This window comes from Cnephaeus nilssonii (assembly GCF_951640355.1).
Source record: "Cnephaeus nilssonii genome assembly, chromosome: 18".
NCBI classification, from domain to species: domain Eukaryota; kingdom Metazoa; phylum Chordata; class Mammalia; order Chiroptera; family Vespertilionidae; genus Cnephaeus; species Cnephaeus nilssonii.
Window position 1 is genome coordinate 55,358,868 of NC_137089.1, and position 25,896 is coordinate 55,384,763.

General features: G+C 43.0%; 2 protein-coding genes across 6 annotated transcripts in view; one reads left to right on the forward strand and one right to left on the reverse strand.

Annotated features, from left to right (window-relative positions):
* Positions 1–472: 472 nt before the first annotated feature.
* Positions 473–19,826, forward strand: OSGIN2 (oxidative stress induced growth inhibitor family member 2). Of its 3 annotated transcripts, none has more exons than XM_079796272.1 (6): positions 473–727; positions 3,102–3,256; positions 7,356–7,492; positions 8,047–8,238; positions 13,083–13,174; positions 15,490–19,825. In XM_079796272.1, the coding sequence occupies exons 1-6, from the start codon at positions 684–686 to the stop codon at positions 16,517–16,519; spliced, it is 1,650 nt and encodes a 549-aa protein (XP_079652398.1). In that variant the 5' UTR covers positions 473–683; the 3' UTR covers positions 16,520–19,825. The 3 variants fall into 3 exon arrangements, with proteins under 3 accessions (XP_079652398.1, XP_079652399.1, XP_079652400.1); XM_079796273.1 differs by lacking the exon at positions 473–727 and adding an exon at positions 802–1,190 and having other exon boundaries at positions 15,490–19,826; XM_079796274.1 differs by lacking the exon at positions 473–727 and adding an exon at positions 802–1,183 and having other exon boundaries at positions 15,490–19,826.
* Positions 19,827–22,613: 2,787 nt separating this feature from the next.
* Positions 22,614–25,896, reverse strand: part of NBN (nibrin) — a 42,219-nt gene continuing 38,936 nt past the window's right edge. For all 3 annotated transcript variants that reach the window (XM_079796269.1, XM_079796268.1, XM_079796267.1), the window contains 2 exons: positions 24,045–24,094; positions 22,614–22,882 (listed from right to left, as the gene is read on the reverse strand). In XM_079796269.1, coding sequence (XP_079652395.1) covers positions 22,852–22,882; positions 24,045–24,094 — 81 coding nt within the window. In that variant the 3' untranslated portion in view covers positions 22,614–22,851. The remainder of the gene's footprint in view (positions 22,883–24,044; positions 24,095–25,896) is intronic.

Genomic DNA, 25,896 nt, shown 5'->3' on the forward strand with positions numbered 1-25,896 from the left:
CCGGCACCGCCCGACCCGAGGGCTGCGCACGTCTCTCGGTCGGGGCGCGAGGCTGGGCCCTGAGGGACGACGGGAGAGGACACCCTCCGGGTCTGCACCCTGAGGGCGAGGCGACTGAGGGGGGGGGGGGAGCCCCGCGTGAGAGCCCGGGGTCGGCGTCATCCGGGCCCCTGCGCCCTCACACACCCGGACCCTCCCCAACCCGGCCACCAAAGGGCCCCCCGCGGCCCGCTCCGCCCCGCCCGTCACCCCGCGACCACCCGAGACCCCCTCCCCGAGGCCCCGCCCCCAGTCTCCCCGAGGCCACCCGGTCCGAGCAGCGACGGGCGGTGCCGCAGCCCAGCGCCCCGGGCGGAGAGCTCCGCAGGAAGGCGGCGCCCAGGCGAGAGGCGAGCGGGGGGCGGGGCCTGCCTCCTCTCAGCGCCCGAGGCCCCGCCCCCGGCCCGGCCGCGCCAATCGCGGGCCCCGCACCTGCGAGGAGGCACCGCCCCGCCGTCCGCGGCGTCGGGAGCGTCCCCTCCGCGTCGGGTCCGCCGCGGGAGCGGAAGCTGCGTCCGACCCCCGGCGCCCAGCCTCGCCGGCCGCTCTGCCGTGGCTTCCGGGCACCGCGACCCCCGACCCTCGACCCTCGACCCCGCCGGGCGGCCCCGCCGGGGAGGCGGCGGCGGCGGGGCCCGCGCTCCATGCCCGTGTGGTGCTGCCGCTGCTCCCTGGCCGGGCATTTCAGGTGACTTCCCGCGGGGAGAGCGGGGGGCGGGGGCGGGCGGGCGGGAGCCGGGCCGGGCGGGCGGCGCCTCCCCTCCCCCCGCGGCCTCCCCTCGGCTCGCAGCCCCGCGGCCCGGGCCACGGTCACGGGCTCAGCCCGCAGGCGGCTCCCGGCGCTGCCCAGCTGCAGAGTTCCGGGGAGGGTTTTTTATCTCGGCGTGAAACACCCAGTAAACTCAGTCACTGGGTGAGGGCGGCAGGCACCACGTTTTCGGGGTGCGACCTGGCTCCGGCGGCCGGAGGCGCCCCTGAGGCCGTGGGTCCGGAGAGCAGGGCCGGGCCGGGCGGCTGAGGAAGGGGACGGGCGGCGCCCTGGTCTCCCTGGGGCGCGGGCACCTCGCCTCTCGTACCCGAGGGCCGGAACGCCACGGGACACTGTCAAATGCGGAGCGCTCAGGAGTTTACAGTCGGACCACAGGTAGAGTGTAGGTGGCCCTGAACGTGGGTGTGAAGAAAGCTTGGTGCCACAGAACTTTCGCACCCAAAATCTAATACTCACTTATGAATCACAGCAACAAACCACAGTAATATTGTGACTTTGTCGCCACTGGGAATCACAACTGCTGCATACCGCGTTACAGCTGTTGCACATTTCTGGGGTGCTGCTTGTGCTCATTTCCTCAGAACCACGAGCACTCTCGCACCCAGACTGCGTTTCACAGGTGCAGCAGTTTTTATATATTGAAGGCCAGGCCCTCCACCAGCAGCTATAGTTTATTCCATTCCTACCAACATCCGAAAGAATGAAATCGGAGTAATTTTAACAAAAGGAAATGGAAGACTTGTACACTTAAAACCACAAAACATCTCTGAGAATATCTAAAGAAGGCCTAAGTAAATGAAAAGGAGTCCCATGTGGGGATTGAAAATCTTAATATACAGGATGGGGCAAAAATAGGTTTACAGTAAGGTACTCAAAAGTTTATTCTTGTATTATTTATTAGTTATATTATTTACCATATAAACAACTGTAAACCTGTTTTGGCCCCACCCTGTACTTAAGATGGCTGTATTTCTCAATTGATCTACAAAGTCAGTGCAATCCTATCAAAATTCTAGCTGCCTAACTCCCCCCCCCCCCCCCCCCCGAAAAGTATATGGAATTGCACAGAACTCGGCCAAAAATCGAGAGCCAGGAATAAATCTGTGGCCACTTGGTTTTCCATGGGATCGTGAGACAAAGGGGAAATAACGGTCTCTTCTACAAATGGTGCTAGGGCAAATATCCACAAGCAAAATAGTGAAGTTGGACTCCTACCTCACACCATATCCAAAAACTAACTTAAAATGAATGAAAAACCTAAATGTAAGAATTAGAATTATAAAACTTGTAGAAGAAAGCATTGGAGTAAATTTTTGTGACTTTGGATTAAATATTGGTTTCTTAGATATAACACCAAATGCATAGCAACAAAAGAAAAATAAATTGAACTTGATCAAAATGTAAAACTTTTGTGATTAAAAAGACAACATAAAGAAAGTGAATAGGCAACACAGAATGGAAGAAAATATTTGTAAATCATATATCTGAAAAGAGTCTTATATAAAGAATTTTTAAAGCTCAACAATAAAAAAAGAACCCAATTTGAAAGTGGGGAAATAATTTTACTTTCTCCAAAGAAAGTAAAATTATTTGCCCATACGTTCTTTTCTCCAAAGAAAGTAAAATTATTTTTAAAAACTCATTAAAATTCATATAAATGGCTAATAAGCACATGGAAAGATGTTTAACATTAGTCCATTTATTGAATGAGCATGTCAGAACGCTAACACTAGTTTCTAGGAAGGCAGTTGGGAAAGAAGGTAGATTGGAAATCAGCACTAAGATCTTTCCATATTTCAGTATCTCTTTGAGAAAAAAATGTACAAACCTAATTTCTTTTACCAAAACACACAATATAAGTACAGTAACTTTTCCTTAAAATATTAGGTGTGACTATTTTGTTTTAAATATACTGCCTCTAATGTACTTTCTATTAATGAAAGAAAAGTATAAAACTATCAACTCCTACGCGATCTCAGAAAATTAAAAATCTCCACATAATCCTGCGTCTTTGGTCATTTTAAAGATAGCTTCTTATGTGGGACTTGTCTTATGTAGGACTTGCCTATAAAGAGACATTAGCAGCTATTTAGGAATTCTGACATTCAAAATGGTGTAGGTTGACATGTAGCTAAGCTACTGATTTGAAAGCATTAATCGGAAGGATTTTCTCCTTTTATGGAACTATGGAATTTTTTTGGTGCTTAAATAAAATCTGAACAAAGAGAGATTTTTATAAAGGCTATATTAACTATATATCTCTTGTTTTTGTTCCATGTTTGTTTTTAAAAAGAAACTATGGTGACACTGAAACCGAAGGAGAGATTTATAATTCCTTAGTTCAATATTTTGGTGATAATTTGGGGCGAAAAGTTAAAGCAATGCCCTTAGTTGAAGAAACTTCTTTACTTGAAGATTCATCAGTGACTTTGCCTGTGGTAGTAATAGGTAAGTTACTGCATTATATCTCTTAAAATTAGTTACGATCCTTACTACTTTTATACACTTACAGTTACATAGTTACAAGTTCTTGGGATTTTATTGAAAAGTATTGTTAGGTTTAATATCTTAAAACAACCAATAACCAAATCTTTGGAGAGAGTAAATGATTTACCTGATTGAGGTCCTATATTAGAATGCAGACAGCATCCATTCATTAAGGATTGATATTACTCTATTATTTTAAAACTAGTAGCCCTGCGCACGAATCCGTGTGTGAGTAGCTCGCTGCTGCTTGCCTCAGCTGGGCACCCCGCCCACTGCTGCTGGTAGCTCTCTACCGCTAGTAGATCGGTCGTGACATTACAGCGTCCCGGCTAATTTGTATATTCCTCTATTATTACATTAGATACTATCAGTTGTGGTGATTTTATGAGTGTCCTGGTAATGAAGACAACCCATATTTTGTTTCAAAGTCAGTGGGAAAGAGAGAAAAGCCCTCTCCTCTAACCAGAATGTCGGACACTCAGGGAAGGGAGGAAGGGAGGAAGGGAGGAAGGGAGCACTATAGTTCTATACAGATTCCCCTCTAGGGCAGAGGATGAAGGCGTTTCTGCACTGTTTCTCATCCAGGATATTCTTTAAGATCGTACCTCGTGTACCATTTTCCAACTTACATCCACCCTAGTTTCCATCCTTGATATCTTGGGAGTCAAGGAACCCTGGCTTGTTCTAGCTTGGCTATAGGAAAGTCAGGAAAAACCACCTTCCTCCGTACCTGCCCACCTCACTCCCCCCAAACAATCTATTTCTGTGTGGCCTCAGCTAGCCAATGAGTGTAGCTTAACCTAATGTATTACTTTTGGCAGTAGCACCACCAGCCTGAGCATAGATACTAGTAAAGAGCAAATTTCCTTAATGTATGTATTGATTTTCTATTGTATGGATGTTTCACAATTTGTTTATCCATTCACTAATTGAATGACATCTTCATTGCTTCCAATTTTTGACAATTATGAGTAAAGCTGCTATAAACATGAAGATTTTTGCATGGCCATTAAGTTTTCAACTCATTTGGGTAAAAACCAAGGAATTTAATTGCTGGGTCACCTGGTAAGACTATGCTTAGTTTTTAAAAACTCATTAAAATTCATCACCAAAACCAAAGGTCATCTAGATTTACTCCTGTTATCTTCTAGAAGTTTCATTATTTTGCATCTTATATTTACATCTGTGATCTGTTTTGAGTCCATTGAGGCCCCGGCCAGCAGCCAGGGAAGGGAGGACCTGGCCGGCAGCCAACAGTCAGGAAAGGGAGGCCCCAGCCGGCAGCCAGAAAGCCCCGATCGGCTCTGATTGCCAGCCAGGCCTAAGGACCCTACCTGTGCACGAATTTTGTGCACCAGGCCTCTAGTAAGGTTAATATCCAGATTTATATCTTGATATGTGGATGTACACTTGTTTTAGTACCATTTATTGAAAAGACTTAACAACCATTGGATTGCCTTTGCTTTCTTGTCAAAAATATGTTGACTATCCTTGTGAAGATCGCTGGGTTCTCTATTGTATTACATTGATTTTGTCCTTTTATTTTTTTCTACACTGTGTTGTTGACCAGTTTTACAGCAAGACTTGAATTTGGATGGTTTCAGTCTTTATTTTGTTCTATATTGTGCTGGCTATTCTGGATTTTCCACATTTCCGCTTAAACTTTAGAACCAGTTTGCCATATCCACAGAGTAACTTGCTGGGGATTTTGATTTGGATTCATTAAATCTGTAGTTTAAGTTGGGAAGAACTGACATCTTAACAAGATTGAGTCTTCCTATTCACAAGCATGTACTATCTTTTCATCTGTTTAGATATGTTTTAATTTCTTTCATCAGTTTTGTGGTTTTCCTCATATAGATCTTAAATGTGTTGTTCTAGATTTATATCCAAGTATTTTTCTTTTCTGTGCAAATATAAGCAGTGTTGTGCATTGCATTTCAAGTTCCGCTTGTCATTGCTGATATATAGGAAAGTAACTGCCTTCTGTATCTCTTGCAACCTTGGTATAATTGCCTGTTAGTTCCAGGAGGTTTTTTCAATTCTTTGGGATTTTCTACATAGATAATCATGGCATTGTGAACAAAGAGAGTTTTATTCCTCCCCAATCTGTATACTTTTATTTCCTTTTCTTGTCTTTTTTAAAATTTTTCTTGCTTAGCTGGTTAACCACACAGATGTCTGGGCTTTCACCCCAGCTCTTCTGAAGCTGCACTGGGGTTACGGCTTGGCCATCTGTATTTTTTATTGATTTCAGAGAGGAAGGGAGAGGGAGAGATAGAAATATCAGTGATGAGAGAGAATCATTGATTGGCTACCTCCTGCACACCACACACTAGGGATTGAGCCCATAACCCGAGTATGTGCCCTGACCAGGAATCAACTGTGACCTCCTGGTTCCTAGGTTGACACTCAACCACTGAGCCACGCCAGCTGGGCTGGCCATCTGTATTTTAACAAGCTACTCAGGGAAGGAGATGTGACTCAGGTTTAGGAATTGTTCCATTTCACTCTCTCGTGTTCTTGCTGGGCATGTCACAGGCCTTTTCCTTGTTGGGAGCATCCTGAAAGTTTCCAGAACATAGGGAACTTCCTTCTTTCCTCCTGAGCTCCAAGGCCACAGAGCACTTATTCTGTGGGACTCAGTGGGTACTTGACTTGGGCCACAGAGTTTCCTTTTCTTGTCTTTACAGCATTACCTAGGATATCCATCAAGATGTCTGTTGAATAGGAATGGTATGAAGAGACATCCTTGTCCTGTTGTTGATCTTAGAGGGAAAGCACCTAATTTCTCACCACTGAGTATGGTGTTAGCTGTAGGCTTTTGGTAGATAATTCTTTTCAAGCTGAGGAAATTCCCCTCTCTCTGTAGTTTGCTGAGAGTTTTTATCATGAATAGGTGTTGGGTTTTGTCAGATGCTTTTTCTATAGCTGTTGATGTTATCATGACTTCTCTTCTTCAGTTTTGTCTCTTTTTGATTCAAGGAAATTAGCTCTTTTCCTCAGATCTTAATTCCCACTACTTGTCAGTTGTTAATAATTTGTATGAAGGCAAAAGGTTTACTTTACTTTGTGTCTTTTGAGTTGTATGTTATGCTTAAAAGCTTCCCACTCCAGCATTATAAATAGAAGTATCACCCACTTTACTAATATTCTTATGATTTTACTTTTCATATTTACATCTGTGAGCTTATTTGGGATAAAATATTAGGCGAAGAATAGGGTTTTTGTTCCCCGTTGGATTCAATTTTTGATGGATGTAGATAATAGAGAGGTAGCAAACCCAGACTAAGGGAACTATGGAAATGGAAATATTTCAATGACAAATACAGTTTAGTTTTAGTTAAAGCATATAAAACATGGAAGGCAGCCTTAGGAGATGGGACTGGAAAGATGGTTGAGACTAGAACGTAGAGAATACTGGGTAGTCAGCAACAAGCAGTTAAGGCCTTTAAAATAGAGGAAGCAACATGCTGAAGACCATGTGTTACCAAAACCATCTGAGTGTGGAATAGTTTTGGAGCAGGTGAACTTGAGGAGGAGAAGTAGGGGGAGACTTGCCTTCTGAGTGAAAATACGGGAGAAAAGCAAAGACAACCGAATGGATATAGATGACAACATCTGTGTAGAACCAGAAGCTAAGTAGCTTAGGGTTTTGCTCGTGCCATATGTGGAGAAGGAGGGTGTGTAGGAGGAGAGGGCAGCTAATGAAGGGACGCAAGGATTTGCTTTGAATGCATTTTGGTTAAGTTGTTAGTGGGCCTGTCAGGTGGTGTAAAGAAGTAGCATATGGAAATGTGAAGTATATTTCTGGGGAAGAGGTCAGCCTAGATATCTAATTGTGGGAATCAGTAGCGTAGAGAGTTGAAGCTTTGAGTAGATGAGACTCCCCACAAAAACCAGGAGTGAAGGCAAAAGTCAGTCTTGTGAACACTTGGTTTTCAGAGTTTAGAGAAGGCAGAATTGGTGAGGAAAAAGCCATGTGTGAAGGAGGAGGAAAGCCAGGGAAGAGGCGTGTGGTGCGTGACATACCCTCTCCACCTTCTCTTTTTTTAAATAGGAAATGGACCCTCAGGGATCTGCCTTTCTTATATGTTATCAGGCTACCGACCATATTTATCATCAGAAGCAATACATCCAAATACAATCTTACAGAGTAAACTACAAGAAGCAAGACATCTTTCCCTCGTTGATCAGGTATTACTTCAATCCTTTTAATTTTTTTATACTGAAACAAGATTAGTTCAGCTTATATAAGCATTGTGTTTAATTGAAAATCCTTTCTTCTAATAACACTTTCTATCATTTTAATTTTAGATTTGTAAATACATTCTGCTTACTTTTATTTATTTTCCTGATTTGATAAGAGTAGAATTTCCCATATGATTTCTTGATAAAGTTTTAATAGGTGCTGTATGCTCAAATGAGTTTGGAAAGGGCTGCCTTTTATTACTGCAGTGTCACTGTAGACATATGAAGGCATATTAGCATGTTAAAGTCATCTTCAAATTTTGCAGTAAAAGGATCAGATTAGATTTGTTGAGACCTAACCTTTCCCATATTTGACCAAAGACTCTGTTAAGATCTCAAGGGACACCAATGTTGTGCAGCATTGGGAAATTACTCTCTGGGAAATGCTGGGTTAGAGTAATTGCCTTCACTTTTGTTATGATAGTAGTAGTTTGTGTTTTTCTTTTTTCAAACTCTATCTGCCACCTTTTTTTTTTTTTTTTTTTTTTAAATTCATTCAGGACTTAGAATACTTGTCTGAGGGCCTTGAAGGCCGATCAACCAATCCAGTTGCAGTACTCTTTGACACACTCCTTCATCCAGATGCTGACTTTGGGAAGGATTATCCATCTGTTTTGCATTGGAAATTAGAACAACATCATTATATCCCTCACTTAGTTCTTGGTAAAGGCCCACCTGGTGGAGCTTGGCATGTGAGTATACAATTTTCTTAGCATTTCAGTCTGAGCTATTATATAGATCTTATTAATAAGACAATTTTGATTCTTAAACATTATGATATAATGTTATATATATTAACTGAATTTTTATCTGGAGTTTTAATCCTAATTAATTTAATGTGGGTAATTACTAGAAGTTAAGCCAAATTTGATTACTTATATTCTTAGAATAAGCACTTTTTCTATATCATTTTATAAGATTTACTAGAGGCCCGTTGCATGAAGATTCGTGCAATAGGCCTTCCTTCCCCTGGCTGCCGGCACCGGTTTCCTCTGGCACCCAGGACCCAGGCCTTCGCTCCAGCTGCAGTGGAGAAGCCAAGCCTCGAGGCTAGTCTTCTCCACTCCAGCCGCAGGGGAGAAGCCAAGACTCTTCAGTCTTCAGTCTTCACTCGTGCCTGCGCATGCAAATTAACCTGCCATCTTTGTTGGGTTAATTTGCATACCCACTCCTGATTGGCTGGTGGTCATTGTGGAGGTACGGTCAATTTGCATATTTCTCTTTTATTAATGTAGATATAGAAAATATTTTAACATTTCATAGTCAAAGTACTTTTACTTATTTATTTTAGAATTTACAAAATTCCACACACTATTTCATACCAATATCCATTATTTCTCTATATTTTCAGGATCTTTAGTGAAAAATGTAGAAGAATAAACTTGTATTAGCTTGCTTGAGCTGCTTTAACAAACTACCATAGACCAGGTGGCTTAAACAACAGACACTATTTCTCACAGTTTGGAAGCTGCGATGACCAGGATCAAGGTGCCAGTGTACTCACTTTGTGGTGAGGGCTCTTTTCCTGGTTTGCAGACAGCTGCTTTCTTGCTGTGTCCTCACATGGCAGTGATGGCATGATCTGTCTTCCCCCCCCATGTGACCTCATCTTAGGCCTAATGACCTCCGAAAGGCTCCACCTGCAAATATCTTCACACTGGGTGTTAGAGTTTCCCTTGGAATTTGGAGGTGGCACAGTTTAGTCCATAGCAGAAGCTTAGCGAGAGAACTGATAACATTAAGAGTCAGTACATTTCATTAGAGGCAGCAACTAATAATTGTCTACGCTGTCCTTAGCAGCCAATATAGTATCTAGTGTGCTGAGAATGCTCATTTGTTGTATAAATAAAATAAATTTGCTATGTTATGAACTACAGACTTCATGAAAATGTTAACATTAAATATCAAATTTTATGTATAGACTTCAGTTGGATCCTTCTATATAATAAAAGCCTAATGTGCTAAGTGTCTGGTTGTCTGTTCAACCAATCAAAGTGTAATATGCTAATGATATGCTAAGGCCGCTCAACTGCTTGCTATGATGTGCACTGACCACCAGGAGGCAGACAGTTGACTGGTCGACCAGTTGCTATAATGTGAACTGACCACCAGGGAGCAGACACTCCCGACTGGTAGGTTAGCTTGCTGCTGGGGTCTGGCTGATAGGGACTGAGTGTGACAGGCTGGACACGCCCTGGAGGCCTCCCACAGTCCCTCCCCGGCTGGCCAACCTCCTGCATCCCTCCCTGGCCCCGATTGTGCACTGATGGGGTCCCTCAGCCTGGCCTGAACCCTCTCACAATCCAGGACCCCTCAGGGGATGTCGGAGAGCCAGTTTCGGCCTGATCCCGCAGGCAAGGCCTAGGGACCCCACTGGTGAATGAATTCGTGCACTGGGCCTCTAGTATTCCTATTACTAGTGTAACGTTATATCTAAAAGTTGTTTACATTTAATTTATCAAGTGGGAGCCAATTAGGGATGCTCATCCACGCCTTGGTGTCCAGGGATTTTGTGGGGGGTCAGCCATGCAAGCCAGCAGCTCCCATGTGATTGGCCTCTGACTGGTCCATGCCTCCCAGAGCAAACAGCTGTGTTCACCATAATCCCATGTTAGGGTAAATGTGCACAGCCCACTGGTGCGTCATGGCCCAGGCTCTGGCATGCAGAAAACACTCATCAGGTGGACTATTCCATGGGTCAGAGGATGTCTCCCAGGAGGTGGCCAAGGGCCAGTTCTGAACACAGATCTTTCTTAGTAATGTGCAGGGCTAATGCAGTCTGAGCCTATTAATCCTTTTCTGCACCCTGAAAAGGATTAACAGGTGAGTTTTTTATTGAACAGTCACATAGCTTGCTTATTCTGCCTAGAATAGTCTCTCTTTCTAACAGTGCATCCCACAAATTCTGTTTGTGTCCTTGAAGAAATAGCCTCTTTCTGTATGCTCCTACAGTGCCCCTTGATATACTGTCTCCATGACTGCAGGCATCATGGCATATAGGTTGCATATGGAAAAAAAAAAAGCTGATTGGGAGAACAGTGAACAGACCAAGTGACTAGGTCTTGCAACCAACTGGAAGAACTGGTGCAGTGGGAATAAAATTAAGAGATTGTTGACAGAAAGTCGAATACAGTGCTTTAAGGTTTTTGAGTTCAAGATGAGATGATTATGTGGCTGCAGATAACTTCTGACATATAATAAATTCTTAACAGCTCCCCTTCTGATGGTCCTAGTTTTCCATCTTGGTTCTGATCCATGTCCCAGGCCCAACCTGCCTCAAAGCAGTGGCAGCTTGCTGCATTCTCTCCCTTGGTGATGTGTCACAAATTAGCTTCATAAGGCCTAGCACTTAACAAGCGTTCTGAAAATGTTGGCCATTGCCAATGCCAGCTGTAGACATGGGCGAGAGAGTTAAGGGAAAAGAAGCCATAGCTTAGAGAATTAGTAAAAGAGGTCATTGAGGACACTGGGACAGATGCTGGTGGCCCTTGGGCCTTTCTTGCATTGTACTGAGCAAAACAATTAAAGAGGGCACGCACGGGAGCTTGAAGTTGGCATAGCATTAGCAGTGAGTCTGTTCTTAATCAGGCCACCACTGCTGCTTTTTCCTCGTTCTAGAAAGAGGTGCTGCTTTAGCCGAACCAGCTTAGACTTCCTAATTACAATTGACTCGGGCGGGGGGGAAGAGGCTGTTGTGCTGCCCATTAAAAAATTAGCCTATCTAATAAAAGAGTAATATGCAAATTAACATCACTCCACTACACCCATAAGCCACGCCCACCAGCCAATCAGGAGCGAATATGCAAATAAACCCAACCAAGATGGCTACGGCCACAGAGAGCAGGAGGGAGGCTTGGGTTTCCCAGGCAATGGAGGAAGCCAAGCTTTCCGCCTGCCCTTGCCGGCCTAGGCCTCCACTCAAGGCTACAAAGTTTCAATGATAGAAGATACATAAGTCCCAACAGAAATGGCTGCCGCCACAGAGGGAGCAGAAGTCATGGCTCCGCTCCAGGCTACAAAGTTTCAATTGTAGAAGATAAATAAACCCCAGATACCCAGGCCTCCACTTGGGTCGCCAGGGGGCGTGGCTGGCCTGCAAACCACCACAGGCCCCTCGCCCAGGCCGCCCCACGCCCCAAGGGAACCCCCACCCTGATCCGGGACACCCTTCAGGCAAACCAGCCGGCCCCCACCCGTGCACCAGGCCTCTGTCCTATCTAATAAAAGAGTAATATGCAGATTGACCATCACTCCAACACACAAGATGGCTGCCTCCATGTGGTCAAAGATCCTGCCCCCATGTGGACACAAGATGGCCACCACAAGATGGCCAGCAGGGGAGGGCAGTTGGGAGGGACCAGGCCTGCAAGGGAGGGCAGTTGTGGGCGATCAGGCCAGCAGGGAAGGGCAGTTGGGAGGGATCAGGCCTGCAAGGGAGGGCAGTTGGGGGCGATCAAGCCTGCAGGGGAGGGCAGTTAGGGGTGACGAAGCCAGCAGAGGAGGGAAGTTGGGGGCGACCAGGCCTGCAGGGAAGAGCAGTTGGGAGGGACCCAGGCCTGCAGGAGAGAGCAGTTGGGGGGGACCAAGCCTGCAGGGGTGGGCAGTTAGGGGTTACCAGGCCTGCAGGGGAGGGCAGTTAGGGGCAAACAGGCTGGCAGGGGAGCAGTTAGGCATCAATCAGGCTGGTAGGGGAGTGGTTAGGGGGTGATAAGGCTGGCAGGCAGAAGCGGTTACGGGCAATCAGGAAGGCAGGCAAGCGAGCAGTTGGGAGCCAGCAGTCCTGGATTGTGAGAGGGATGTCCCAGATTGGAGAGGGTGCAGGCTGGGCTGAGGCACACCCCTCCCCTCCCCCCCCCCCCCCCGTACACGAATTTCGTGCACCAGGCCTCTAGTTAATAATAATAAAATGAAAAAACATTTTGTGGAAATTGCCAGGCTGGCATGGCTCAGTGGTTGAGTGTCAACCCATGAACCAGGAAGTCACGGTCCGATTCCCAGTCAGGGCACATGCCCAGGTTGCAGGTTAGATCCCCAGTAGGAGGTAGCCGATCAAAGATTCTCTCATCATTGATGTTACCATCTTCTGTCTCTCTCCCTCTCCCTTCCTCTCTCTGAAATTAATAAAAACATTTAAAAAAATAATAAAGTTGGAAATTAATGAACTATTTTCCTTTTGTTTAAAAGGTGAAAATATCCATTTGTTTCACTAAAATATCTACATCTGAATTACCATGTTGATTATAGGCCAAAACTATTAACACTGTGTAGGCACCGGGTAATATTATAAATTTGTTCTGTAAATGTATAACTGTATGAAAGAAGTATATAGATAGATACTACCAAATGATGAAAGTATTATTTGAAAGTTTATTGGAATAAACTTTGAGAGGTAATTTATATAACCATATAGGACTCCTTTGAGCTCTCCTTATCCAGACTCTTAAAGTTTATAAATAGGTTTGGTTAAAAAACAATAACAAAAAACCCCATGTTACCTAAATGTGTTTTTTGATTGCACATTTTTTTATCCAAATAGAATATGGAAGGCTCCATGTTGACAATCAGCTTTGGAAATTGGATGGAGCTCCCTGGACTTAAATTTAAAGACTGGGTGACTAGCAAACGAAGGTAAAGATGAAACTATCACCGTTCTTTGGTTGCAATGGGAAGAGTGTCAGCAAATGTCAAGGCACCTGTGCCGTCTTAGTTGGATAATACAGAGGTCTGTCTCTCACGCTTGTCAGAAGCCTCTGCAGCAGGGACTCTGGCTGTTCCCCCAGCGCTGCCCCCGATGCACTGCAGGTCAGGAGGGGCTTTTCTCTAGGCTGGGTTCCGACTGCTCCGCTAAGCATGGATTTATCCTGTCCTGTTCAACCACCGTTTACTTTCTCATCCACCCACATATCCTTTCCACACTCAGTCACTTATTTTTATGAGTGGATATATAAATTCATGTATGCATAGTTCATGTGTACATGTGTTTGACGTTCAAACTAGAGGAGTACATATGATTAATCGTTTAGAGTGATGGAATAAACTAGAATTGATGGTGTGATTGGCTACTTAGATATTAAGGTAAATATTTAGTAGGAAATATTTACTGAGTAACTGAGAAGAAATCTCAACTTGGAAGAATACAAGTTTATTTATTTTTGGGGAAAGAACCTAAAATTTAAAAAGAAAAATTGAAAAGCCCTATTGTTTTCAAGGACAGTAATATTAAATAGGAATTACTAATTCAGAGAATCTATCTAATTTGACTGCTCACGAAAACATTTCATTCCTGCAAATGAAAGCAGGAAGTTACTTAACTTTTGTTAGAACAGGGCTGTACCATTTGAATGCGTGACTTCTTGCTTCATAGAATCTATGTTAATCCACAGAAATTATCCTTCATTTGACAAGATTTAAGGAGAGCAAATTTAGACCAGCATTGTGTAATTGAAATTAAACCTATCAAATATTCCTTTTGGGTTTTTAAAAAAGAATTGTATATGGATTTGACATGTAAAGTTGCAAAATCAGGCAAGTTGTACAAGTTCCTGATTTTCATAGGTCAGTAAATAAGACTGTTCAACAGTCTTTGCTTTGTTATGTGGGTAAGGAAGGATATTCATGACTCTGTACCAGAGTGTTTGTCCTTCTGAAGTGGGGATTATTCAGTACAGAATTACTATCACCTTTAGTTCCTGCCTTTGCATCGCGTTAAAAGAAGGAAGACTCTTAGATCTCTAGAGATTGACTCTATAACCTGATGTAACCCTGGTCACACAAATTAGTTGTCAATTTCCTAGTCTGTAAAGTGGAGATCATAGTAGTAACTACTACATAGAGTTTCTGTAAAAATCAAAAGTTAATACGCTTTAAATCTTAATTACTATAATTATTAAACTTTAAGAAGACTGTTTTTATTAACTTTTTCCAAAAACAAGTTATAATGAATTATGTGAAGTGATTTGGTTTGTTTTTCCTGCTATTTATCTCTAATTGGGGCACAGTGGTTAGGGGTGCTAATGCCCATTGCTTTAAATTCCAAGTGGAAAACGAAAGATGTACTAATGTACTTTTTCATAAAAATATTTTATTTATCTGAGTAAGAAAAAACAGAAATGTCATATTATTTACTTAGATGTAAGCTAATTTTATTTACAGAAAACTGATCTGACTTATTTTTGGTCATTAGGAAAATAGAAAGCACCTTACTAAAAATTGTGTCAGAGTGGTATATATTATCTTTAACAAATATATCTATGTATTACAGTTAGACCTGTACTACCTCAACAATTGTAATTAAGTTAGTCTGTACTTACAGCAGTGATTTTCAACCCTTTTTATCTCATGGCACACATAAACTAATTACTAAAATTTTGTGGCACACCAAAAATATGTTTTGCTGATCTGAAAAAAAGGGTATAATTTTGATTCATTCACATCAACTGGCTGTTGTTGTGTTGGCTGCTGTCATTTTTTAAATTTTTTTTTATTTGACAACCTAAGGGAAGAGGTCAGTGCCCCTGACTAAATAGTCGGGTACTGCATATTTTAAAAATTTGGGGATAATACCAGTTGAAAATTGCTGACTTAGAGTACAGAACAAAGACTAAATAGTAGAGCTATAAACTGAATTATTTAGATTACTATTGTAACATAGACTGTAAAGGAGTCTAATGATCACATATCCACATTTTAATCCCTTTGTTTATTGGTAAAAGCAGCCAATCTGAGAAGATACAGTGGAGAAGCAGGCATGCATTGCCTAGTCTCTACCCCAGGAGGCTTCCTCTTTTTAACTAAAAAGTTTTCTTTCTTTGTAAGGGTTAGGGTCATGGACAGCTAAGACAGGTCAGGGGAATTTAAAAGATGTAATAGCTTACTGATGGAGAAGTAATAATCACAGAAACAAAGTCCTGTTCTCATAGGATGTTTTCCTTTTCCCTTTCCAGGAACCTAAAAGGGGATCGAGTCCTGCCAGAGGAAGTAGCTCGCTACTATAAACATTATGTGAAAGTCATGGGTCTTCAGAAGAACTTCAGAGAAAACACTTACATTACCTCTGTGTCGAGACTCTACAGAGACCGGGAGGAGGATGGTGGCCAGGATGGAGCTATTCCAGCACAGCATTTGCAGATGGAGAAGTCCAAGTTTATCAAGAGAAACTGGGAGATCCGGGGCTATCAGCGAGTAGCAGATGGTTCCCATGTTCCCTTCGGTCTCTTTGCTGAGAATGTGGTTCTGGCCACGGGAACATCGGACTCTCCTGCCCGTCTGGAGGTGGAAGGGGAAGATTCCCCTTTTGTGTTTCATTCCCTGCCTGAGTTTGGAGCGGCTGTGAGCAAAGGGAAGTTGCGGGGCAAAGCGGACCCAGTGCTAATTGTAGGCTCTGGGCTCACTGCAGCGGACGCAGTACTGTGTGCTTACAACAACAACATCCCTGTGATCCATGCATTTCGCAGACGAGTAACTGATCCAAGTTTAATTTTCAAGCAGCTTCCCAAAAAGCTGTACCCAGAATACCACAAGGTCTATCACATGATGTGCACGCAGTCACCTTCTGCGGACTCCAGCCCTCTACCTGCTTACACCAGCTTTCCCGAGCACCGTGTGCGTTCCTTTACGTCGGACATGAAGTGCGTCCTCCAGAGTGTCTCTGGGCTGAAGAGAATATTTAAACTTTCTGCAGCAGCAGTGCTGATAGGTTCTCACCCCAGTCTGTCTTTTCTGAAAGAGCAAGGCTGTTACCTGGGCCACAACTCGGGCCACCCAATCACTTGTAAGGGTAATCCAGTGGAAATAGATGCGTACACCTACGAGTGTGTTAAAGAAGCCCATCTTTTTGCATTGGGTCCTTTAGTTGGAGATAATTTTGTTCGATTTTTAAAGGGAGGGGCACTGGGTGTTACACACTGTTTAGCAGCAAGACAGAAGAAAAAGCATTTGTTTGTTGAAAGAGGAGGAGGAGATGGGGTAGCTTGAAGCAGGGTTACAAGTAATTTATATGGACAGTTCACCATTAAAGATTTTTAACTTTTTGCAGTGTGCTGGCTTGAATTTCTGGCTTGATTTAACTGGAGAGTCTCAGGCATAGTAATTATTTTTTAAAGTTACAAGAACTTGGTGTAACTTTATTTCATGGCATACATAAACTAATTACTAAAATTCTGTAGCACACCAAAAAACAGATTTTTTGCTGATCTCACAAAAACATAGGTAGATATATTTTTTAATATCTTTTTAAAAAAATTTATTTCAGAGAGGAAGGGAGCAGGAGAGAGAGAGAGAAATATCAATGATGAGAGAGAATTGACCAGCTGTCTCCTGCATGCCTCATACTGGAGATTGAGCCCACAACCTGGGCATGTGCCCTGACTGGGAATCGAACTGTGACCTCCTGGTTCATAGGTCCACACTGAGCCATGCCGGCAGGGGAAAAATAGGTATAATTTTGATTTACAAAAATAAATAGTAATTACCTACCCCTTTTTGCTCCAGTAACTTTTTTTTTTTTTTTAAGAGAGATGGAGGAGGAGGAGGAGGAGAGAGAGAAACAGCGATAGGTGGCCTCCTGCATGCACCCTGACCAAGGATCAAACCTGCTACCTTCTGGTGCACTGGCTAACACAAAACAACTGAGCAACACTGGCCATGGCTCCAAAGTGACTTTTAAAAAAATCAGGTGCCTATACTTGTATGGAAGGATTTCTGGTACCAAGAATCTACCAATCAGACTCAACCTTATTATGCAACATGACCAATAAGATGCAACTCTATTATATGTCCTATATATTTATGGTTCAAGACAGGACATTCACACTGAATAGCTATTGTGTTGACTGTTGTCACTTTTTAATTTGACAATCTAAAGGAAAAGAGGCCAGTGCCCCTGACTAGATAGGTAATGCATATTTAAAAAATTCTTACAGCACACTGGTTGAAAAATCACTGCTGTAATGTGCCAGAGGTGCCACTGTCAGGCAGATATGCCAACAATTTGGTATTCTTTTAAGCTCTCACTTAACTAAAATACTCTTTTTCTTCCAAGAAGTACTTTTTTGTGATCATTTTTGGTTATGATTGATGCCAAAACATAGCCTGAATCTATAAAACCAAACTGTCATTAGGCTAGAAATAGTCCTCGCCGTATATTGGGTCATCTTGCTACTCAGAGGTGGTCCAAAGCCCAGCCTCAGCTCGCTCTGTAGCTTGTTAGAAGCATAGACGCTCGGGCCCCCTCCCCATACTTAGTGCATCAGAAACTGTGTCTCAGCAATATCCTCAAGGAATGTGTGTGCTCGTTAAAGGCTGAGACAAAGGGTCTAAAAGAAAATGGGATATGAAGTGGGGTGGGGATAGGAGGCATTTACAACTCAGGTTTTCTTTACTTTGAAATTAACAATTGTATAAATCTAATTTATTATCAAATATGCTGATCTTTTAAAAATATTTTTTATTATTGAAAAATTGACAAATACTTCACATTCTTAGCTGCTAATACTTTAAACAGTTCAATAATGTTGGCATACACTTAGATATCCAGGAACTTGCCAAGGTATTTTTTGGATATTTATTCTCTACTTAACTAACATAATAATTTGCAATTCAGTAAATTTTGAATGGGATTACTTATTCCTGTGTGAACACTGGCTTAATTTCTGTTTAAATTCTTCTAATATTGTTATACCATTTGGGTACTGCCATAATTATTAAAGACTAAAAGTTGAAAATAAGGTTAAAACTTGTCTTCCATTCCCAAGATTACTTTGAAATTTGTTCACAGATGACGAATTTCTAAGGTTACTTACTGAACTGTATGCTTTATCTTCACTTATTTATTTAGATGTGCTTAATGTTCGTATTTCCATACAAATCCCCAGAATTTTAGTGTTAGACAAAAAGTCCTCTGAAGTTCTCCATAGCAAACAATTTCTCAGTCTTTCTCTAGTCTTTTTCTCTTTTTTGGTAGAATTTATTTCATGTGGAATGTGTTTATTGAATACCTAATTCTATTTTTTCTTAATATCAGAAAATGGACTAAAGTGTTAGTATTTTTCTGTCCATCTTTTTGCAATGTTATGTGCTCATAGGATCATAATTCACCTTAAAATCTATTTAGAACATACTTGCCTCTACAACTAGCTGTTTCAGATAAACTGATGAACTCTTGTATTTTTTATAACTGTCATGTCTGATTTAAGTTTAATGGTTTTAGAAACGATGAGATGCAGCTTTCGTTTATTATGGTAACTTTCCATATGAGTGCTACCTCTGCTGGAAAGTGTGCACCATCCTGAGAACACTGGTTTGAGCACTCTGGCTGGCCTGTTCTTTCGAGCACTGAATGAATTGGGTTGGATGTCTTTCTTAATGTCACTTCTAAATTGAAATGACTTTGTTATACAGATGGTTTCTAGGCAAGGCTAAGAACTGTTAACATCCCCTTGACTCAAAAGTTTGCTCTTACCCATCTTCCATGAAGACCCAGCAATGGCACAAAGTAATTTTGGGGTCATTTTCCAGGCTGTGCTCTAACACCTACGAAGGTAGGCTTGTGAAGTGTCAGAACGGATGTGACCTCAGGAAGCTTTCAGTGAGCATCAAAACCCTGTTGTACTTCCTGGGACATGTGCACCGACCCTCAGATGGATAAAAGGACTGTACCGTAATTCTAGGTGCGGCTAAGTTCTTACATTACAAACCTTGAAAGCAAAGACATTCATTTTTTTTTTCTTACCATGTCCCTTCAAAGTAGAAAGAAGGCAATCTTACCATTTGTACTTTACAAAAACTAGGTCTCAAAGCAGAGGGACGCCCAGCTCGGTAAAACCACAAACAGGTCTCCCTCCTGTGAGATGCATCCACAAGCATGAGGAAGTCTCCGTCTCCAGTCTCCAGGACTAGAATGTGTGGTGACAGCCTCACCTGCAGTCACCTCTCCGGCCATCGGCTCAGGAACGACTCCTGCATAATGGAAAAGAAAGCCATCGTTCTGATATACCCACAGCCTTCCAATCCATGCAGTGGGAGGAGCAAGGTGCAGAACACTGGACATGTTAGGCCATCGTTTTGTAGGAAAGTATTGAAAGACAATATGCATGGAAATCTGAATAGGTGTTAAAATCTCTGGAAAGACATAAGAAATGAGTTGGTTTTTTTTTAATTTCTTTATTAAGGTATCACATATTTGTCCTCATCCCCCCATTCCCATCCCACACCCCTCCCCACGCATGCCTCCACCCCCCTGTTGTCCTTAACCACTGGTTAGGCTCATATGCATGCACACAAGTCCTTTGGTTGATCTCTCCCCCCTACCCCCACCCTCCCCTACCCTCCCTCTGAGGCCCGACAGTCCAATCGATGCCTCCTTGTCTCTGGGTCTGTTCTTGTTCATCAGTCTATGTTGTTCATCATTTCCCCTAGATGAGTGAGATCATGTGCTACTAGAAATACACTTATAACAACCAAAAATGAGACAAGCAATAATGGTTATGCTGAGAGGCAAATGAATCAGTCTGTAGTGAGTTTCTTTCTGGGCCAAGAGTTCTTTTGCGACCCAAAAGAAATGAGTATTGTATATTTTTTCTGAGGAACCAATAGCTGGCACAGTGGTGGAAGGGAGTCTTTTTAATCCTTACCCTTTTATTTTTTTAGAATTATGAACTGTGACTAATAAACTACTCAATAATAAAACTAAATTGAAAAATGGAAAAAAATTACTGTAAGAGATGAGATAGTCATCTCTTACCATTTGTACTTTACAAAAACTAATTTAAACACTGACAACCAAGATGGCGGCATAGGTAAACTCCTGAACTTGCTGCCTCACACAACCATATTAAAACTATATCTAAAAGACAAAACAAATATCACCCAGAACCACAGGAAGGCTGGCTGAGTGGAAATTACACAACTACAAGGAAAGAGAAAAGTGCACCGAGTCCGGAAGGAGGTGCGGAAGTGAAGTGCGGAAGTCTGGAGATAGGTGCACGAGAAAGGGGCTGGCAGCTGGGTGTGCTGTTGTCTTTTTCAATCAGGAGGGAGATACAAGCTCCCAACTGCTCTGAATTCCAGTTCCGGGAGAGACTCTGGGGGACCCAGACTCATATGGGGAGAAACTGGACTGTCTGGCATTGGGCCGGAACGCGAGGGCGGCTTTCTCTCAGAGGTGCTTGCAGCGATCATTGTTCCTGCATGGTGCCGCGGGACACAGACCCAGGGGCCTCTTCAGGGCAGGGCTGATGGGCAGCCATTGCTGTTTGCTCCACCCTGGTGATTCCCTGAGACCCCGCCACACCCAATTTACAACCCCACCCAAGCTGTGCGCAGAGGCTTTTGCATACTAATGGCCTGTCCTTTCTCCGCCTAAAAACCTGTCAAACTGCAGCTGGGTCAGAGAGCCCCAGAGCCTCCAAAAGAAGGCCCAAGGCTGGACAGCAGCTTGCGTTGCTTCACAGCTGGGCCTCATCAGGGCACCTCCAAACCCCAAACAAAAAGGAGAAATCTGCAGATCTCTCTGTAGCTACTGCTGGGTGGCCTCAGGCAGTGGCTGACTTTGCACCTCCTTGGAGATCCAAGAGCCAGTGTACCCAGTGGTAAGAGTGAGACCATCCAGATTACAACTCTATACGTCCATAAGAGACACACTCGGGTGGCAGACTCAACACCAAAGCCCCACTGAAGCAAGTCTTGCCCCATAAGGGTGTCTCCAGCACAGATGTTCTCCCATCGTAGACATAGCTGATCCTCACAGCCAATTGGCCTGGAGGTCAGTTCCTCCCAGTGATACCAACAGCAATCAAGGCTTAACTACAACAAGACTGTGCACACAGCCCACAAAGGGGTGCACCAAGAGTGTCCACCTCAGGTAATTAGGGAGGCTGAGCCACTGGGCCCTATAGGACACTTAGCACACAAAGCCACTCTATCAACACAGGGAAGCAGCCAAATTGCAGAGACAAAGAAACAGGTCACAAATGATAGAAATGGAGAAAAGCAAACTACTGGATATAGAGTTCAAAACCATAGTTATAAGGTTACTCAAGAATCTTCTAGAAACCTCCGAGAAATATAGAGAGACCCTCAAGGATATGAAAAAGGACCAATTAGAAATTAAGCATACAATGACTGAAATAAAGAATAATATACAGAGATCCAACAGCAGACTAGAGGATCCCAAGAATCAAGTCAAAGATTTGAAATACAAAAAAGCAAAAAACACCCAACCGGAAAAGAAAAAAGAATCAAAAAATATGAAGATAGTGTAAGGAGCCTCTGGGAGAACTTCAAGCATACCAATATCCGAATTATAGGGGTGCCAGAAGAAGAGAGAGCAAGATATTAAAAATCTATTTGAAGAAATAAAGACAGAAAATTCCCCTACCTGGCGAAAGAAATAGACTTACAAGTCCAGAAAGTGCACAGAACCCCAAACAAAAGGAACCCAAAGAGGACCACACCAATACACATCATAATTAAAATGCCAAGGGCAAAAGACAAAGAATATTAAAAGCAGCAAGAGAAAAACAGTTACCTACAAGGGAGTACCCATACGACTGTCAGCTGATTTCTCAACAGAAACTATGCAGGCCAGACGGGAGTGGCAAGAAATAGTCAAAGTGATGAACAGCAAGAACCTACAACCAAGACTACTCTACCCAGCAGAGCTATCATTTAGAATCGAAGGTCAGATAAAGATCTTCACCGATAAAAAAAAGCTAAAGGAGGTCATCACCACCAAACCAGTATTATATGAAATGCTGAAAGGTATTCTTTAAGAGAAGAAGAAGAAAAAGGTAAAGATAAAAATTATGAACAACAAATACATATCTATCAACAAGTGAATCTAAAAATCAAGTGAATAAAAAATCTGATGAACAGAATAAACTGGTGAATAGAATAGAATCAGGGGCATGGAAAGGGAGTGGACTGACAATTCTCGGGGGGAAGGGAGTGTGGGAGGTATGGGAAGAGACTGGACAAAAATCGTACACCTATGGATGAGGACAATGCGGGGGTAAGGGCAAGGGATGGGGTGGAAACTGGGTGGAGGGGAGCTATGGGGGAAAAAGAGGAACAACTGTAATAAAAATTTATTTAAAAAAAACACAACTAACTTAAAGCAGAGGAACATCCAGCTCAGTAACAACAAACCATACTACTTGTCACACAAAATAAATGGAGTTTTATGCATTTTATTTAACAAATTCAGGCTAGAGAGCATTTGTAACTTGAACCCCTGAATCCAGAGGAAACAGGAAGTAATGTGGGCAGGAAATGTTTTTCCATGTCTTCTTCATAACAACCTCGGTTATCTATCTTCTCCTTTTTATGTTAGGATTGTATCTGCAAAGAAAGAAATCGGTTAAATAATATTTAGATAAATGATGGCATTTCTTTCACTTTTAAAGGGTCTTCAAAATAGTCACACGTTACCGAACAGAATGAGAATGCCAGTTTTATCCTTAGCATCAGGTATTAAGCACTGACATTTTTACTTTCATTGATCATTTTGATGCTGCTTTCATTAATATTTGGTAAAAATAAAGCATCATCAACAAAAAGTAATCTATAAAAGCATTTAAATAATTAACAGAAACAACAGTTTAAAAATAAATGTGTTTACACTTCTAGCATAGCTTCAAACACTTTCTCCCCACCCCCAATTAAAATATACTATTTGCACAAAAGAGCAAAGTGAGCCTAAAATAACATTACTTCACAACATTTTCTACTACAGCAATTAAACAAATGCAGCTGGGCAGCAGGCTGGCTCCTTTGACTACTTATGAGAAATGAGCACTGTCAGCATGCTGACCAATGATTCATATTGTCAATAATGAAATTAAAAAATCAAATTTGCTGTAAAACAGACTCAAAAATAGATTACCTTCTTCATTTGCCTTTAAATAAGTTTGGGAAAATGTTATTCTCCGCTAACAAGTATCTACATACAATATAGTATTATATGAGTATTTGAAAGTGAATTATAAGGTTTGTTGGGCCTGTAAGATGCTGAAATAATGTTAAATCAGAATTAAATTATAATTGCCCCTTATAACTCTGCTAAATCTCTCACAAGAACCTACTTTGAAATTCTAATCCAGCCTCTTGTTTTTATACTTGTGCCAATTAAAATTCAACTAATGGTCTGGTATTTTACTTATCTTGATTCAAAACCTATTTATTCATAATGCTACTCAGTTGAAAATCTCGCAAATTTACGAGCCCAGCTCAGGAGCCTTCTTTGACCTGAGTGCCCCCCACATATTTTAAATATCTGGGGGTACAGTACAACGGAGTCAACCCAAAACTTCGATGCTATATCCAGTAACTAAGAGGTGCTCACGTCGTAAAAAGAAATACATGTTAAAAACAAAGCATTCTTTAGGTGAAGGGACGAAGCCTCTATTTCTAAGGAAGAAGAAAAATACTTAATCTTTATGAATAGAACTGGATTTTACATAGATCTCTCTAAGATTCATGAGAAAGCTGAAATTCAACTTACCTAAAGAGATCATCAGCAAGGGACTCTTCTTTTGCATGTTGATTTTGCGCCTGTGAAAATTAACATACTTTCAAACATTTCTCAATGATGCACGTACAGGTAATGAGTCGCTCTCCTAGGTGGCCAGTCACCTTTGGGATTTCCACATCCAGGAGGGCACCAGATGCCAAGCTCTGGCTCTGCACCACTCCCAGCCAACAGACCCTTCCTGTTTGCTGCCTGCCACGATTATTGCAAAGTCTCTCATTAAACCACCTCCACCAGCCACTCTCTCTCAGGCAACCAAAACGTCCACTGCTCGCCTGCTGGCTTTGGAGCGTTTCTCCCCAGCAGAATCCCTGTACTCGATTGAACTTCAGTGTTTGAGGTCATACCACTGATGAAGGGGCTGAGTGGGCAATACTTGCCTCACCTTCACCCACAGCACCTATCCTCTCCAGGAAGTGGCTCCCTTCCTCCTGTCCCCGATCGCTGAGGAGCTGCTGCTGAGTTACCCACCCACAAAGCAATGTTAAACTGAAACTCATCCAACTACAGCACCTTGCAGAGTCAGGGCCCGAAACACCCTGTGCCGAGGGCCCTTTCCCACGGTCCGGTCCGACCCTACCAGATGCCGAGCAAAACCCTGCAGGGACTTGTGCCAACCACAGAAACCAGACTCCACCCAGCCTGGCCCGCCCTCTCCACTGCTGCCCGCTCCTCCCCGCGAACCCTGGGTGCCAGTCAGCTGAATCACAAACAGCAAAACCAGTAACAAAACAAACAGAAACCAGACTCACCACCTACTAACTACCCTGTGGCTGCTTCTGTTCACATTCCTCCCTCTGACCCCCAGATTACCTTCTTCTCCTCTGCCCACGTCTGTCCCAAGGTGCATTGTTCCGGAGTTACTCAGTGCGCTGTGTGCTCAGGAACATGCTCTTCACCTCTTTATAACTCTGTGCTCCTCGTCATTTAAAAGTAACGTCTACCGTAAAGCACGCCCATGAGACTCAGCTGCAAGCTCCTCAATGCTCACCCATCTCTGCCTTCCCAAAGACCGTGGCTCCTTGAAATGCAGATGCTGTTTACTCTACTGGTGAGAATTTACATCTGTGTGTTTCCAGATACTATCTTAAAAACTCTTTCTAAAAAAATCTTCATGTAACTTCATTCCTGTTTTTGCACTATTATCTGCATTTTAGTTAATAAGGGGAGAGACTGGGTTAGTGGCCTGCAGAGATCAAAGGGCCATCCCTGAGGAGCTGGGCTAGGCCAGGGCGACAGAACAAGGGCCCAGCTCTCAGCCAGGCTCCTGCAGCTGTGCGTCTGTGCGAAGGGCCTGCGGGAGGATGTGCAGGGATTCAGACATACGGAGGGATTTTCCCATTCGTACATTGAAATGCTAAATAAAATTACATCTTTTCTTTTCACATTCTTCTCACGTGTATAGCAGAATACATCTGGGAATACACTTGATTTTCACTAAGCAGCTATAAAAAACTGCTGATATTATTACCCTAAATATTCTTAAAGCCTTCCCAGCCGGAGATAATAATTTTAAAGTTATACCATACTAGATGGCGGCAGAGTAAGTGGATGTCGCATGGACGGGCTCCCATGACCAAACTGGAATTACAACTAACATACAGAAAAACTTCCTGAGCAATCAACTGAAGACTCGCTGGAGAGAACCAAGGCTGGAAAGGGGAGACCAACAGAGACTGGCAGGAGGGGCGGAGGCGCGAAAGGGCTGGCCCGGGCCCACAGACAGCAGCTGAAGATCCTCAGCGGTGTCACGGCTGTGGAGGGCTGCCACTGAGAACTCTGGGGTCTGAGCCCCAAGCTGGGCACCATGGCAGAGAGCACCAAC